Raw genomic sequence first — 17542 nt, 5'->3', positions numbered from 1 at the left:
AGACCACAGTTTAGACCAGACAGGAAGAGGGTGGTTTTGAGTAAAAAGTAGTCTGTTGGAGTAAATCATTTCTAGTCATCAGTATTTAGAACATTTCTAGCACTGAGTTAAAAATAAAAAAAAATATTTAAAAAATGTTCAAATGAACCAACATGGTCTGAGAAGCAATGGTAAGATCTTACTTACCATTAGTCAGATGTTCTTGCATAAACATCTGTGCTGAGTATTGGTGTCTTTTTGGATTCAAAAAGGATTTTTTGGATTTTGCTTGTTTCCACTTGGTATTCTGAGAGGTAAAATCTGCACTGAGTTCAGGAGCTGCTCAGTTCCAGGTCTGGTGTCAACATGGAGGGGCTGAAATGGAGCCATTGGTTAGAGATATTCTGTGTTTCTGATACGTCTAATACTGAGCTGAGATACTTAGTACCAGCTCAATGGCATTTGGTTGGCTTTTTCCACTGCCATCAAAATGACAGTGGTTTTGCTGAGGCTTGTGTAGAAGAGGACTTACATCCTTGCATGCCTGCAAGAGTGCAGACACCATGGCAATGCCTTGGTGGAAGGGCTGGCTGTCTCCTGTTGTGCAGGCTGAAAGGACATGGTATGGGCTTTGGGTGTTTCAGTCAGTTGGTTGTCTTTTTGTTTGTTTGATTGTGTTGTGTGTGGGTGTTGCTTTTTGTTTGTTTTGTTTTGTTTTTAGTATCATGGCAAGCTGTCTCACAGTCATGTTCTTATGAAGTAGTCTTCTTTCCTTAGCTTCAGTAAAGAAATGCACTTCTCACATGTGAGAGTACGAGAGTAAACTTTCATGCTTCTGAGGATTAGGTTAGAACGGTATAACATTTCAGAGTCCTTAGAGTGCCTTGAGATATATGAGCACTTTGTAGATTAAATGTAGATTAGTGAGGTTATGTCTGAGGTAAAGTTTTATCATGGGGTAAGATGACATTTATTATTAGCACCTTTTCACAGACGAGATATTGGACACCTCTAGTTTGGGCTTATTATGTAAATGTCTTAGTAGGGTCTTTGCTCCTTTCACAGTCACTTCTAATTGAGCAATGTTTTCATTTCAGACAGGTAAACCATTTAGGTAGGCAATTCTATAATCTGCAATATGAAGAAAATCTATTTACCTTTAGTTACAGTGACAGAAATTCCTGAGACCACTGATAGTTTTTGAAGAAGGAGAAAGATGGGTTTGTTTCTTACCTGCATTTTGAATTCTACACACTATATTATAATTTTTCCATCCTGATCTATAAATGCTTCTTGAACAAGTTGGCACATCTTGCTTAAAGAAGTCTTTACAATGTAGCCAGCTATAGTTCAGGGTAAGTACTGATATGTAGGCAAGGCCAGCCATTCATTCACATGGGAGGGAAGAGTCGCTTCATAACTCATGCTGGAAGTTAAGAATCTAATCAATGTAATTAAGCTAATAGGAATAAATATTAAATTTAGAAGCACTCTTCCAGTTTCAGAGGGTCTTGCAGTTCTGAATGAAGACCTTTGAAGTTAGCACTTTTCAAGACTGAGCCTGTATTTAGCCCTAAATTGGCAGGTGAGAAACAGTTCAAGTTTTCCTTCCCAAACTGTGTTATGTAATGATATTCAATAATGCTTGGTTGTAAAGAGAATTTGAACTTAATTGTTTCATTATAAGTCTGTTATTATTCCTTAGCATCAGCACTATCTTTTGTGCACGAGGATGAGGCCAGGTAAATGCACCTTCTGTCTTTAGTGTGAAAGACAGATGCTTTCAGTCTGGCTTCTCTAATTCATTGAACACTAGGACTAGTTCTGTATAAGCAGGGCAGATATATGCCAGACCCTCCCTCCAGAAAAGGCCTTCAGCTGGCTCACAGTACCATTCTGTAAAGCTTGCCATAAAATGTCAGAGATTGGAATGTGTTGGTCATTGCTGTTGTACAGAAGATATTGTCGAGGGGGAATCTTCTATGAGAGGAAAAAGCACACCAAACCACCCCTTATCTCCCTTTTCTTGTCCTATATTTATGAAAGATGATACCAAAAATGTAAACATATATTCCAGATTGAAAGGTTTATTCAAGACACTGTACTTTTGAGGGATGCTAAAAAGGCAAGTAGCATTTGTCTCCTCCCTTACGAAGGCGTTTCTTTTAACTGTGGTCTTGATTGGTAAACATATTTCTACAGTCCTGGGATTTAATATCTTCATTTGAATTGAATAAAGCCAGTTGAACACTGTTTGGCAGTTGGCAACAAAGTACGTATATTGAGGTGCCAAGAAGAGACTCTGCTGAGCTTCAGATGCTTTGCATTCCAGACCTGTTACCTTGTAAGTGTAATATTTACCAGATTTCAGTCTGTCTGGAGATGAAGAGCAGGCCTGTGGAGGAGAGGGGAGTTAGGGAGATTTTAGGCTTGAAGAAGAAAAACCTGAATGAGCTGGTACAGCATGCTAAATTCTTCTTGGGTAACTGGCTTGCATGAAGGCAGTGTAAAGAGCAGTTGCTCATGGGCAGTTTATTCAGACTAAAATCAGTGTGGATGGCAGTAAAAGAAAAGCAAAAGGAGAAGGGGAAAAAAAATGAAAGGCCTACTCTAGCCGTGGATGAAAAGCTCTAGAATTTGTAGGGGTTATTGTGTTTCCAAACATGAACCAGTTCTTACAAGAGCACAAGAGTGGTTTTAACACTTTTGCTCCTGTGCATGCTTTGCTTTTGTAACCAGATGGTTTTGTCTAGTCACTGGGCTTCTTCTGTAGAGGAGACCATGGTCTGTGGCTCAATCAGTGTTTGAAATCTTGTTTACAAACAGAGCTGGTAAATGAGCAGAGATGAATGACTGGAACTCATAAGCAGTTTTAATCAAATCATAAAGTCCAAAGCCTCAGAAGAAATGAGAAAGATTTGCAAAGTCAGCCAGATACTTCATGTTGCAGTCCCATCTGAATGCTCTGGAGTATGATTTCAGATTCTTGTCTACAAAACCGAAACATGAGGGAGAAGCTGGATCCAGTTCAGTTGGACTTTATTTGATTATGCCTCCATGCTATTGTAGCTGAAAAAAATGCTGCAATTCCAAATATGATGTGTTACAATTGTGCAAATTCCTTAATCCGTTTTTCCATTCATTTATGTAGTAATTAAAACCATAGACCTGGAAACTATTTTCACAGGCAACTTTCATTTGCAAAAGCTTATTTCATTTCATGTATTTTGTGATTCTATATTCAATTTTACTCTCCTTCCCTTCCAGAAGAGAGTGAAACTTGATGGTGAACTTCATTGTCAATCTGCATATTGGCTCAGTTTCTTACAAATTGTACATTATTGTATTGTGCAGAACATGAGAGTGTAATTGCGCTGGTTTTGGTTGTTTCATTTTGTGTTTTTAAATTTCATCTCGCTGTCCTTAAAGTGCACCACAAAATGCTCTAATGAAAGAATAATCATAAGCTTAAAGAGAAAGGAAAGTTTGAAGAGGGGAAAAGGCACAGTGGTTTAAAGGAATGAAATAATGGGAGTGCTCCAAGTGAGATGAGGCAGTGAAAGTAAAAGAGTTACCACGAACTGTGATGAATAATAGATGTGAACTTAACAACTGTGGTCATGGGGGCTGTATAAGATAGAGAAAGAGGACAGTTCAGGAGACAGCAGTTCAAAAGCACATTGTCTTATGTAGTGGTCTGCAGCTGTAAATAACATGCAGTACTTTGTGCTCCAGACGTATGACAGTAGGATGCCACCACTTCCAGGTTCTGTGTTAGCGTAGGACATTGTTTATGGTATTCTCTTCATCAGTAAAGTCATCCATGATGGAGCAAAAATCACTGCCCCTGCTGTGTTCTGTAGAATACTGTATTTAATTTGATCATTGCACAAAGGATCTTTGTTAACCAACTTCCATCAGTTAAAACTGATTTTCCCTTTTAAAAAAAGAAAAAAAAATGGAAGACTAGATGGCTCTGTCTGGGTTGAAGTTTAATCCAGGCTGGGGAGATCTGGAGAGCATTGGTAGCAGGTGGCTGTCCATTAGCCAGCTTGAGGTGAACGGGACAAGCTCAGCCTCACAGGTAAATCTCTGCTTGCTTGCAGAAAGTTGGCACTCATCTTTGTCTCTCTCACTGCAAGTTTGAACTGGAAGGCCACTGATAGCACAAGCATGAAAAGTAACATCCACTGTCATTCCTGTACAGAGGTCTCCCCTAAATACAGAGTTTCTGTGGGTTGGGAAAGCGGTAATGAAAATCGCATTGCACATGTGAGATGCATCAAGGATTTGGTCCTGTGAGGTCTCACTCTGAGGAGTTTCATGAATGCTGGATACATACCATTCTCCCTTTCTGCTAGAGACTCTGAGGCAGGACAGCTTTAAAGCCAATGGCTCCTTAGGAGAGCTCATAAGATTACTTCAGCAGGACTGTGTTAAAGTAAAGCAAATGCTCATGCTCTTTTTCTCCAGCAGAGTAGATAGGCTTCTTCCCCTGCTCTCCTACTAAATATCCAGACTGATTTTATGGCTTATCTCACATACATTCATTTCCAGTTGGTTGAACCACCCCCTAGATGAATAGAGGTGAAATAAAACATTTCCCTAGAAAACAAGAGAAATGATATTTAGATTATTTTGTGCTAAGGTAGAGAGACACATAAACGCATCAGTATGAACGGCTTAAGTTGAATTGTGAAATAGCCCGAGAATCTCTTCACTGCCATTTCCTTGATTTCAACACCACTGAGTTTGTCATGTATGACGGCTTTGTGGTTGTTGTGACACTGTTGGAGAAAATTGGATTTGGGGAAAGTTCTCTTAGTAGTTCTTTAAATAATTCAAAATGTTTTCCAGTTTTTGTTTTGTTTTGTTTTGTTTTCTTTCCAGCACAGCTTTGTTCTGCAGTGGTACATTTTTTGTAAAGAAGACTTGTATAGCATTGCTTTGCCATAGCAGTGTATAATCCTGAGGATATATCCAAGGGATTTCCAGCCATCCTCTTGGATTTCATAATAATACTTGTGATTAGGAGCCCTTCCACGTAGAAAACTAAAATGCAGATGTGTATTCACAGACTTAAAGCACAGCACAAGTCATCCAGCACTAAAGGCACAAGTCGGAGCCTGTGGTGAGCGTGTCTGCCGTAGGAGTTGCAAGCTGCACCTAACTGACATTTGGTGAATGGCCTAATTTTACAGACAGAGACATATGCTGGCTAACCACGTCTCACAGTAAAAGAAGCATTGAGTCCCTTTGCTTGGAGGTGTTAGCCTTGGAAACATTCTAACCTGATTTCTTGCACTGAAAGTTTATGCCTGTGCTTCTGTCTGAAGGTCAGGTTCAATCTCCATCCCTTGCAGTGGAGCTGTCCACTGGGGTGGGCTCCCCAGGTCCCACCTGCGAGGTGCACCATCCTCTGCCTTCTCTGCCCGAGGCATAGCTCAAGGAGCCCTGCTTTCTTCACCTGGCTTATGTTTACAGTTTTTGATGGATTCTGACAGATTCAATGAAAGTATGTCTGCACAATGTATTTTTTTTAATCATAGCTCATTAGTAAGTTGGCACTGAGATAACACTGTGAAGCCAGTTTTAATCCTGCTGGCTGGGCTGTCAGTGTAAGTGAAATTCATGAGGAAGGTGCCAAGGAGAGGAAGGATTTAGAGAGAAAACAAAAAAACATATATAGCCCCTTTCTCAAACACACACCCATACATCTAACCTTATACCTAATCTGCTGTTGAGAGGAGAAGGGAAAATATTCTTGTAGATAAAAATGACTTAAGGTTACTTGGTTTAGGAGGCTCGAAGACTGCTTAGGGGTTTTTAGTCACTGCAGGTGGTTGTATAAAGCAGTATGATATACAAGTAATGCAGTTGGGCTTGCGATCATATCTGGCCCTTCAGCCTACTCAAGGAGAGGTCTCTGGTTACAGATTACTGCTGAAGTTACCAGTTCAGTAGTGTGCAACCAGAAGAAGGTTGGGATGTGAGAGAGGAAAATTAAGGTCATTCCAATGAGGAAAGCTGTTGATCAGTCTTGTGAATGGCAGAAGGTTAATCTGACCTGTTTTAAGTCACTGTAGTTGTCGCAGTCATAAGCAGCTAAACAATGCATGCAAATGCAAGTTTGATCTTATTTTGCCATTGAGGAAAGTTGGTTCGTATTCCCTGACAAGTTTGTTTTTTTTTTTTTTTTCTCCAGAGGAGATAAGAGACTGTACTTGCAATTCTTGCTTATGATTCCTAGCTGAAAGAGGAGCAGCCCTTTGTGGAGAGAGATGAAAGACACTAGGAGTATTTTTCTTACATTCCAGTGTAAGCAGAATAGCAAAGTACATACCTGAGAATTTTCCAAGCACAACACACATCTATTTACATATTTGATTTCAGTGGTGATACATGATAACCTGGGATCTCATTCAAAGGATCCTGATGGGGATTTGAAAGGAGTTCTTCTTCCTTGAACGTTCACAAAATAACTGCTGAAAGCTGAAGAAACTTTTGTTGGCAACCTAATTTCACAGAGAACAGGAGGCAGAGAAGCTGGAGATGGTTTTCTTGTGCTGAAAATCCTCTCTGTGCTTACAAGTGTGGAGATAAATTCCTGACTCTTTTAAAAGTGGTTTGTCAGTGACTTCAGCAGGACCAAAATGTCGCTCAGATTTCAGAGAGGCTTTGGTACTTTTGTATCTTGCACTAATGCCAGTTGATGGATGCTGCAACTTTCCTACTTGTGTGTCTTCCCAGCAGAAAAGGATCTGTCAGTTCCCACTGGGAATGCATGGTCGTGGGCTTGCCATCATAGTGTGAGACCCAGGAGCAAAGGACACATCTGAGGATGTGTTTTTCCTGATGCTATTAACACTGTAGTGTTGCATAAGCAGCAGTGAGATTATAGTGGGGGTTATGTTCAAGAAAGAGAACCGTTCTACTGTTTCTTTCCCCCATACATTTTAATCTGCCACAAGATTAAGATTTGTTTGTTGAGCAACACAGATAGTGGTATGGTTAGTATTTGCATTCCCTTTTGGCTCCTCTGCATGCAAGGAGATGTGTAAATAGGACTTCATGCAGGAGAGAATTGGGGTCAGACCTTTCAGGCTTTCTAAAATGTGTGGAGATTTGTATATGCTGAAAGGTGGGCCAGAATGGAAAAATTGGCATTTACCACTCTCCAGAATACTCCCAAGTAATTAGGTTACCCCAATTAAACACTGCTCAATGGCTCAAAATTAAGACCTGAAAATAACTCTCTTGTGATGCGTAAGTGTTGTTTGCAATACCCAGTCCCTTCAATTCAGCATGGAAGAGGGAAAACAAGCCAACAGCCTGGAAAGATTTAAAGTCAAGCAGAGAGGAGAGTCGGGTGAGTTCGTGTTACGGAATTTTCCTTCAGAAGATTCATTTTCAAGCAGTCTTAATGGCAGAAGCATGCTCAGAGCAGCATACATCTGAGGGGGACTTGCAGGTAGTCTGTGTGAAGCTAGCCCACCCACATTTCCTGTTTCTTCAGCTTTTGCGAATAAGCAAATAGCTGGGGTTTTGTTGTTGTTGTTGTTTTTCCAGGGGTAAGAAGAATGGGTGCAGGTCTGTGCTATGTGTGCTGCTTCATCCTCAGAGGTGCAGCTGAGAGGAGCAGAGCACAGCACAGTCTGGGACATTCTCTACACTCATCTCCTATAAGAGCATCATTCACACCATGTCTAGCTTTTCGGGGGAGTTGGCTTTTTTTTTTTTTTTTTTTTTTTTTTTTACTAAAAGGGACTGGACAGTTTCCCCTTTCATTTTAGCTATGGATTTCAGCAACGTGAACTGGCTTTTGATCCATTTCCAGCTTCAGAGGTTTTGGTCCAGGCATTTGATTTAAGGCTTAGAACTTGGTCTAACTGTGCTAAAAGTTAATACTTAAGAATTTAGTTTTATAGCAGAAATGGTCTTTGAGGCAGTTCTTGCTTTCTTAAAAGCTGCAGAACAAAAGAGCCATTTCTTAGAGGAATTCAGCGTTATTCACCAGAACACAGTCTTGGGACAGGAAAGTTTGTAAAGGATCATGACTGTGACTTGTAATTACCTCACGACTGCCTTCTGGCTGTAAAGGAACAATAACAAAAGTTTTTGAAATCCCTGTGATGACTTACCCTAACACACATTTGAAGATATAAACCGCATGCATGCTATCTGTATGCTACCGGTATGCCTTCCAGATATCTTCTTCTAGCATTGCATAGATATTTCCTTTTTCCTCAGGACAGCCTGCATAGATACCTGACTTCATAGAATCACAGAATGGTTTGGGTTGGAAGGGACCTTAAAGATCACATAGTTCCATGTCCCCTGCCATAGGCACGGACACCTCTCTCTAGATCAGGTTGTTCAAAGCCCCATCCACCATGGTCTTGAACACTTCCAGGGCTGGGGCATACACAACTTCTCTGGGCAACCTGGTCCAGTGACACACCACGCCATAATAAATAATTTCTTCCCCATATCTAATCTAAAACTACCCTTCTTTAGTTTAAAACCATTACCCCTTGTCCTATCTCTACACTCCCTGACAAAGAGTCCCTCCCCAGCTGTCCTGCAGGCCCCCTTTAGGTACTGGAAGGCCGCTGTAAGGTCTCCCCAGAGCCTTTTCTTCTCCAGGCTGAACAGCTCCAACTCTCTCAGCCTGTCTTCATAGGAGAGGTGCTCCAGCTCTTTGATGATATTTGTGGCCGTCCTCACTCATTCTAATAGGTCCATGTCCTTCTTGTGCTGGGGGCCCCAGAGCTGAACACAGAGCTCCAGGTGGGGTCTCACAACAGCAGAGGAGGACGATCACTTCCCTCGGCCTACTGGCCATGCTTCTTTTAATGCAGCCCACGATATGGTTGGCCATGGGCCCACCTCTCAAGCCTGTCCAGGTCCCTCTGGATGGCATCCCTTCCCTGCAGTGTGTTGACTGTACCACACAGCATGGTGTCATCAGTAAACATTCTGAGGGTGCACTCAATCCCACTGTCCATGTCACAGACAAAGGTGTTAAATAGTACCAGTCCCAATACCAGCCCCTGAGGACCACTCATTGCTGGTCTCCACCTGGACATCGAGCCATTGACCACAACTCATCCAGCCAATTCCTACCCACCCAAGTGGTCCATCTGTCAAATCCATGTCTCCAATTTAGAGACAAAGGTGTCAGGACAGTGTCAAATGCTTTGTACAAGACTTCCTCTGAAATAAATGGCATAGGGTGTATGGAAGAACTCTGCACTGTCATATATGTTTCTTAAGTAGTTTTCTTCCAATCCTGAAACCCATTCAGATTTTCTAATCTTTTTTGTGCAAAAGAGCAACTGTGGAGGGCACGGGAGGCACGGTGCAGTCTGACTCTGAAAAGGATTATTCTATGAGCATCACTTTTTCTTGCTGCCTCTGCTCAGTCAATGCATTGTTTCAGTGGGGTATTTGTTTATTAATGGTCCAGTCAGTTGCAGGGTAAGGCAAAAACACAGGATACAATCACATTGACACCCAGCGTGAAACAGTTAGGTGAAAGCAGGTGATGATACTCAGTATTAAAAGATTCACAGGAGATTTTTCTGACTTTTCAGCTTTTTCATTAATTTGCTTTTTCTTGGTAGCCCAGTGCCCTGCCCTCCAGTCCTGCAGTTATGTTTCTGATTTTTTAAATTATTATTATTTTCTATATATGTGGCTATACCCCAGCTCACAGAGACTGGCAGAGACCTTTTGCTGTATGTTTTTAGGCGAAGAGAGCCAAGGAACAGGCAAGATTTAAGGTCAATGTTCTCTGTATGTCTCAGCACCCACAGCTGGAGTTGGCAGGCCAAAACAGATCCAGCTTCATTTCTATGTCAAAACCCAAAGCTAATTTTCAAAAGTTTGTAGGAACAGTTTGGTTATCTGAAAATCAGTCCGGAAACATTCAATTGCAACATCTCATTCTAGGTACATTTGGGGGGAAAAAAAAGGAAAAAAAAAAAAAAGATGCCTCAAAGTGTTGGTTGCTGAACACCTGAAAATCTGGTCTAGTATTTAAAGTCTGGCTTAAAGTACAAAAGGGGTTAATCCATTTCTGCTTGCTGCATGTTAGCATTCATAGCAGAACCTGGGAAGAGAATCTGGGTCTTTCTGTGCTAGCATGTGGCACATTAACTCACTGTCCCCTTGTAGCCAGCAACACCTCCATCATCGACAAGAGAATGATTGCATAGACTCTCTGTGAGGCTTTTGGTCATCTTTTCAGATGAAGTGCAATGCATCTGCAATTTTTCTCTTTGGTATTAGATTTAACTCCCCTTTGCGTTTTGGCTGATGGAGTAAATCTTAGTGTGTTTTAAAAGAGTAGCTAGTGGTGCAACAGTGGGATGTATGTCACAAAGTCTGGTAATTACTTTGTTCCAAACCTGTGTCCATACAGATGTTCAGTGGTGTGTACTTTGTGGAGGTGTGAAGTTTGACAGAGACTGCATAGGTGGAAAAAAATAAAAAGTGTATTTGTGTTATGTAAGCGCTGCCAGGCATCTTTGCTGTGAGCACCTTGGAGTCTGCTAGTGACATTTATTGAGCCCTCATAGCCAGTTTATGGCATAATAATTACGTGTATGTATTCCCTGCTGAATGTCAGGAGCTCAATGAGTCTTCATTACAAAGAAACAAAAAATTAGCTAATACATAGTAAGATATATAGCTGATCTATATAGTAGGAAGTTACTAAAATAAGAAAACATCTTCAGTGTTGGCGTCTGTTAGCGTAACTGCTGAAAGAAAGTCCTGTTTAAATAGCTACAGCAGGAGTCCCTGTGGGAGTAAGGTTGTTTTTTGTTTGTTTGTTTGTTTTTCCTCCAAGGGGAATTACCTCAGGACTCTAAAGTCCATTGTCTTAGTGAAGACACACTGAGGCTTCCCCATTTGACTGGGATGACAGGTCCAGCAGTCAGTATTGGTGGTAAAAGAGGGAAGTGGTTTCAGATTTCAGGCTTTTGTTGTTCTGACCTTTAAAATGACCATTCAGCAATTGGATCCCCAAGCTGTTCTCATTCTGTCTGTCTTCCTGATGAAGTTATCTCTGTCATCCTTTGCCTATACCTGTCCATCTCTCTTGCTAAGTGTTGGCTCTCCAAGTGCACCGAGAGTGAACATGTTGGGTAATGTGAAATCCTGAATCATCCACTGCCTTGGATAAATTACATATCTAGGGATCATTCATTGGAAGATGCCTAGCTACCAGCTGTTAGTATGGGATCTTCACGCGGAACAGGTGCAATAACAGAATGTGTATGTCATGCCTTGCATCGCACTGTGGATGCATGCATACCCTGCTCTGACAGAAAAGCTGCTCCAGAGCCATGCAGGCAAAAGCTTTATTCACTGCGTTGCCAGCAGTTTAATTCCAGCACAATATCCCTCCTGGCCTTGAAAACAGTTGCTGACAGATACAAATACTGCTTGTTGAAGGTAAAGGCAGCTTTGAGGGGCAAAACTTGGAATATAGAAGTGAATAAGGAGTTAGCCATGGGGACTGTGCAGCGTCTCACATGCTGCTTTTGTGCCATGTGGCTTCAAAGCCTTGCTGCAAGTTGCCCTTCCCTTCAAGCAGCTCTGAGCATGCTGCTTCACTTACTGTGTTGGACTATCCCTGAAGGCAGTCCAGCCCCAGTTGTGATAGGCACCCGTGCACTGGTCAGAGAACAAAATTCACAAAGGGGAAAGAAAGAGCTCATGTTAGGCAGAGTGGCTGCTACTTGTTGAAAAAAAAAATAAAGAAAGAAAAGAAAAGAAAAAAAAAATTTGCTATCAGTAAGCTGAAATCTGAACAGCCTAACTGGTCCTAATAGTTGGAGGGTTTAGGGAGGCCTGCCAGAGTGTGGAAAGCATAACAACTGCGTTTAATAACAATCAAGCAACTCTTATAAATATTTGCATGTGCTGCTTCAAAGCCTACTACATGGTCATTCATGTTCTGCAGTCAGAAAGAAGAGGAGGGAAAAAAAGAGGGCAAGATAAAAATGGCACTCCATGTTTTGTAGCTGCTGTAATAAGGAGTGGGCAGAGCACCAGAAAGAAAAGAAAAAGGGAAAAGAAACCCTCCAAAGTTTAATAAACACAAAAGGGAATAAAAATAAATCTTTGGAGCATTTATTGCAAGCCCTTGATGGAAGGATTGGATTGAAGCTCTCAGCCGTTCCAGTGTCGGCGTATGTGCGAAGTTGGCCTGTCTGGCCTCCTCCAATGAGAAGAGAAAAGTTGTTTACATTTCTTATCTTGGGCTGTGCAAATAATTGATTCTTTTCTTTTGTTTGTTTGTTTCAATAGCAGAAATGAAAATTCAGAGGGAAAAAAAAAAAAAAAAGAAAAAGAAAAGTGTTTGGATACAATTGGATTTAGGATTTTCCTCACCAGCAAGCAAGCCCAGCTCTCAGAAGAGCTGTGTCAGAGCATTTTGTTTCCTTGAAATGACAGTACACGCAGTACTTGTGAGAAAAGCCATGGAAACAGAAGCCTCAGTTCATATGACACCACTGTTGAAGACAAAAGTGTCATCCTGTTATTCAGGAGGTCCCTATCTTGGGGTGTACCTCCAGGATGAAACAACCTCCTTCAGTTCCCACTTTTGCCTTGAGGGAGCTTGAATCCATCTCGCTCTCTTCCCAGGAGTGATGCCTAGGGGTCTGCCTGCTATTTTGAATGGTCATTGAGAAGATGTGTGCAGTCTTCCCTGTTGATGCTTGTCCACCCTGCGTCGATATTAAATAGAGCTATGCCGCTGCCTTGCCTGTTCAGTACTTTGGGATAGGTCTCCTGCACCCCTGTCGTTGGAGCAGGGCTGCTTTCTGTCCTGGTTGCTGGCACAGGAGCTTAGAGGATGCCAGATGTTGAATAGTCAGTCAGTAAGAAGCCCAGAAACCACAGTTTAAGCCCTTACGCACTTAGATATTTACAGACCAGAATACTTTCTAACCTGACAGTTTGGACTGTCCTGTGTAAAGCAGCTGATGGAATTTCAGCTCATTTAAGGAAAAAAAAAAAAAAGAAAAAGAATATAAAAAGAATAAACAAGCTAATCCTGCAATGCTCATTGTTAAGCACACAGAGCTATTGGACTAAAGGTAGGAGGAGGGATGCTGCCGTTGCCTTCTCCAACTATGCTTTATAACTCATCTCAGCCTTACTGAGATGGATGCGATTATGATTATTATAGCTGGAAGTATTAATTTTGGGGTGGGTTGTATTCATGAGTAATTGAAAGGTGACAAAAATGGAATCTTCCACTGCATTCACTATTCCTTTCTCTCCAAACCAAAATAAAATTGTGTTTTCCTAGCTACAGGAAACATACTGATTTGATTCCACTCATTCATGATAATTTTTCAAAGAATACTTAAGGAGTCTGGTCTGCAACAGTATTATAGTGTTTGCAGACTTAACTTGCTCAGGGTTATCCTGGAGTCTACTGGAGTCACTGGGCCAAAATCACAGGGGAGTCTAGAGGTATCCAACTGGGACTGCATTGATACAACTCTCAGATTAAGGTAGAGTCACAGAGATATAAATTGCAGCATCTGAGATCACTTAAAGGCTAATCCAAACCCTTGTAAACTCTATAGGGTTCTTCCCCTTCCCTTACAGAGAGTTGCAAATCTCAATTCTCTGTCCTAATGTTGATAAATTTTCATGTAACCCCCAATTCTGCAGTCAGCCATTCTTTCACAGAGGAAGGGCTCCAGCTAGCAAAAAGCCAATTTTTTTTTTTTTTTTTTAGCTATCCATGAATAATGCCTTTTCCTGAGTTGACTTCCCATGGATACTGTTGTGAATGATAGAATAAATAAATCATACTTCTTATGTTTTTTGCAAGGTATAAAACTGTCTCATGAGAGAGATGAAATTTCTTTAAGATAAGAATTCATTCTTCTCCATTGTCATTGTCCTATGTCTGCTTTCCAACAGAAGGTAAATACTTATTCAGTGTGTTTGCAAATGCACATACTGAAACACAAAAGCATGCACAGTAAGAGAGTATTCCTTCTCTGGCTGTTACTGTTTTCCATATATATGATAGAGAAAAAATATAAATGGAGAGATGGTTTAGGAAAATCGTTTCAGATGCATATTCACAGATTTATAATATATAGTATCTAAAATAGAGACATGGAAAAGAAAGGCTACAAGCAAAGTCCAAGAAAGTTATAGAAATAAGTTAGAAGCTAAATATAAATCGAGCAGACAGTTAAACAGGACTTTTGAATCTGAAATAAAGTCAAGATGGACAGTGTTTGTCTGTGCCAGGGCAAGTGGCTGTCTGCTAGTTCGGTTTGTCCACAGGGAATGAAATTGTAGGCTGATGCCTCAAATAAATGACAGGGAAGGACAACTTACAACTCATCCTGGAGGCATCAATCTTATATATACATGTTATTATGCCAAATTATATTCCTAGTAGGATTAGGTTTGGCTGAGGAACAAGTAGTAGTCTTGGAGTTTCCTATAGCAGAAAAATAAATTCAAGAGATTGTTTCCCTCCTAAATGAGGATGTAACCTCTGAACCAAGTAGCTTTCTTAAGAATTTTCAAAATCTGTCAAAATTAAGATCATCATTACATAAAGTTAAGCTTTTCTCAGAAGACTTTCATGTATTTCTCCTTCAGAGAGAAAACAAGCATTGAGAGAGACAAGCACTTACATATTACTCAGGGTAAAGAGGAGAAATTCTGGTGTGGGGGTAATTCATAACCCTTTTGCTTTGAGTTCTCATTATAAGGTTGTAGCTGGTAGGTGACAATACTGATCACAATGCTTTGGGTTTATTGTGGAGCACTGCAGATATGAAGATTTGAGAACTTTCTTTTCCTAATTACATCGGGCCACGAGGAAGTCTGGGGCTTCCTGTTTGTATTTATATCTCTTCCAAATTTTACATATTGAGGGTCTTCTTTGGGAAGTACTCTTTCAGAGCATTTTTTAAGCATTTTGAGAACTTGTCATCTCTCACTTATAATGCATCTATGGTCGAGGCCTAGATTCTACCTTTCTCTGTAAGATTTTCTCATCTCTGTGATTATTTTTAAGAGTTTTTACATCTTTCCATTCTAAAAAATGATTTTGGCTGAATTATCTAGAGGAAGAGTGTTTGTGAATATTATAAGGAGAATACACTTAGTTTATTCCTTCTGTGAGTGACTGGCACTTGGTATTTATGCTGTAGTCATTTTGAGCCTCTAAAGAGTTACTTGAAGAGATACCACAACCTGGATGTTACACGTGTAACTGAGCATTAAGTCTGCTAAATGTGTTGTCTTGCGCAGTCTGGGGCTGCTGCGTTGATCAGAAGTTCTGATAGTGGCAGCCAGTCTATAAACACTAAATGTTTGTGAGCTGGTCCTTAGCTATTAATGTCTCATTAATATGAATAGGTATCATTACTGATTTATTCCAACTATCTTTAATCATTAGTAGCTAGAAGTAAAAATAAATGTCCTGGACTTACGTTCTCCAATCTCTGTGCTGTGTTATGTATATACATCTATGAAGAATTATGTATCTTCCAGAAGAAAGTCCTTTACTCCATTAGTAGGTGAATGGATGGATGGCCTGGATGGGTGGAGAGCTGGGACGTGTAGACGAGCATGAAATCTCACCAGGATTTCTGACCTTTATGGGAGCTTAACTGCTCACCTCTCTAATGTGCAGGCTGTTGTCTCCTGTCACTGTCTGACAAATCCTGAACTATGTGGCTAGTGAGAAAACTTAATATTTTATAATTATTATCTGAAGTGTTTCTGCTGGTGTTGCCCCAAGGAAGCCTGTGAAGTTTGCTTCCTCTGCTGAAAATCCTCCCCCCTGCCAAGATGCAGTTTTCATCTTTCTTCTGTTTCTTTGTATGTTTCAAAATGTAAGAGAAGAGGAAACCTTTCCCTCAGCTTGAATGGAGATTTTATCAGGGCCTTTGAGTCATTTCAACTCATCCCTGAATTTGGCTCGCTGTGCCCACTCTGCAATTTGAGGAAAGTCTTGCCAAACAACAGGGTGTGGAGAATGTCACATATACAGAGCATGTTCAGAGTTTTCTGCACATGGTTTTCTGTTTGTGCTCTTGGCCAGAAATAGGTGGAACAGCCTCAGATGATCACTGAACCCTTCAGGGTAATCCGAATTGTGCAAAAGTAGTTTGCTGCTTAACCTCAGTCAGGGTTTACAGCTGGGAAGGAGGAAGAGATTATTTTGAAACCTAAACTGATACTTTTGATACCATTACTGAAGACTTGATTCCATTTTTTTTTTTTATTTTTTTTTTTTTAATCTTTTTTCTGCTTTCCCCCTAATATATAGTGAGGGGTGCTTTTATTTATGACTTTTACTGCTTGCAAATGGTCAATATACATGTAATTCTGTTTATAATGTCTACTGCCTGCATGTCTTTTACTTCCCTTTCTTCTTCCTCTTCTAATTTTGCCCTTGCTATAATCAGAACGAATATTTTATTCCAATAAAAATCCTTAATAGCTAAATAGGAAACAAAACCTGAAGCTGACTAATTTATACTCCATGCCCTGGGGGAAAATGGGTTTTAGAAAGTATACATATCAAATGATTTCCTGTTACTTGTCTTCTTAGTAGATCTCTGTGAACTCTGTGCAAGTCTGAAGGCATTTGCCAGATACCAACTGTTCTGATTTTTTTCCAATTTAGAAGCATACAAGATTTTCCACCAGTATGTAGAAAGAATGGGGTTAAACACATGCCCTGAAATAGAGTTGGAAATGGTTGTTAATCTCTACTAATCTGCTGTTCCTGTAATCAAACACATGTGGGGTTGTTTTTTGGGAGGTTAAATTGTTAATGATATTAAATTGCCTATTGGAAACTGAATCCTTCTACAGATATTTCCCTTACTGCTGAGGTTGTCTTGCATTGCATTGTATGAAAGAACAATGTATTATATCATTTGAAAAAATACATAAACAATCGCACTGCCTTCTTGCAGATGCCATCCCACCAAGCTATTACAGCCTTTACTTCCGAATCGTGAGATTTGATGTCTCGGCGATGGAGAAGAACGCCTCCAACTTGGTGAAGGCTGAGTTCAGGGTCTTCCGCCTGCAGAACTCAAAGGCGCGGGTCTCGGAGCAGCGGATAGAGCTGTACCAGGTAAGGCTCTGGCTATTACTGCTTTCTTTCAAAGGTAGCTTTTTTCCTGTGACCGTGCTAGAAAGAACTTCATTCAAAGTCATATGAAGCTGAAATACACATACTTTTCTAGAAAGTGTGCTTCAGGACTCTAGCATTCAGCATATAGCGAAGGAGGTGGCGTATGGAAGCTTCATGTTGATGATTTGCTGTAAGTAAGTGACAGAACAAGGCACCAAGCAAGGAGTTCTGAGGGCCTCTCTCTCCCAACGCCTGATCTACGCTGTAGGTTACATAGAAGAAATCAAATTCCTCTCTCTGGCCTGTGTTCAGGATAAGCCTATTAACTGTTCCTTGCAGAAATGTCATCGTTAATAACTGAGTTTCAAGTCATTGCAGTTTCAGGACTGACTTCTGTATGGTGGCCCA

General features: G+C 40.7%; 1 protein-coding gene across 1 annotated transcript in view; it reads left to right on the top strand.

The window, feature by feature from the left end:
- Positions 1-17542, top strand: part of TGFB2 (transforming growth factor beta 2) — a 73146-nt gene that overhangs the window by 30041 nt on the left and 25563 nt on the right. The window contains exon 2 of the mRNA XM_040551728.1: positions 16971-17134. Coding sequence (XP_040407662.1) covers positions 16971-17134 — 164 coding nt within the window. The remainder of the gene's footprint in view (positions 1-16970; positions 17135-17542) is intronic.

This window comes from Cygnus olor, chromosome 3, assembly GCF_009769625.2.
Source record: "Cygnus olor isolate bCygOlo1 chromosome 3, bCygOlo1.pri.v2, whole genome shotgun sequence".
NCBI classification, from domain to species: domain Eukaryota; kingdom Metazoa; phylum Chordata; class Aves; order Anseriformes; family Anatidae; genus Cygnus; species Cygnus olor.
This window is presented reverse-complemented; position numbering and strand designations above follow the sequence as displayed.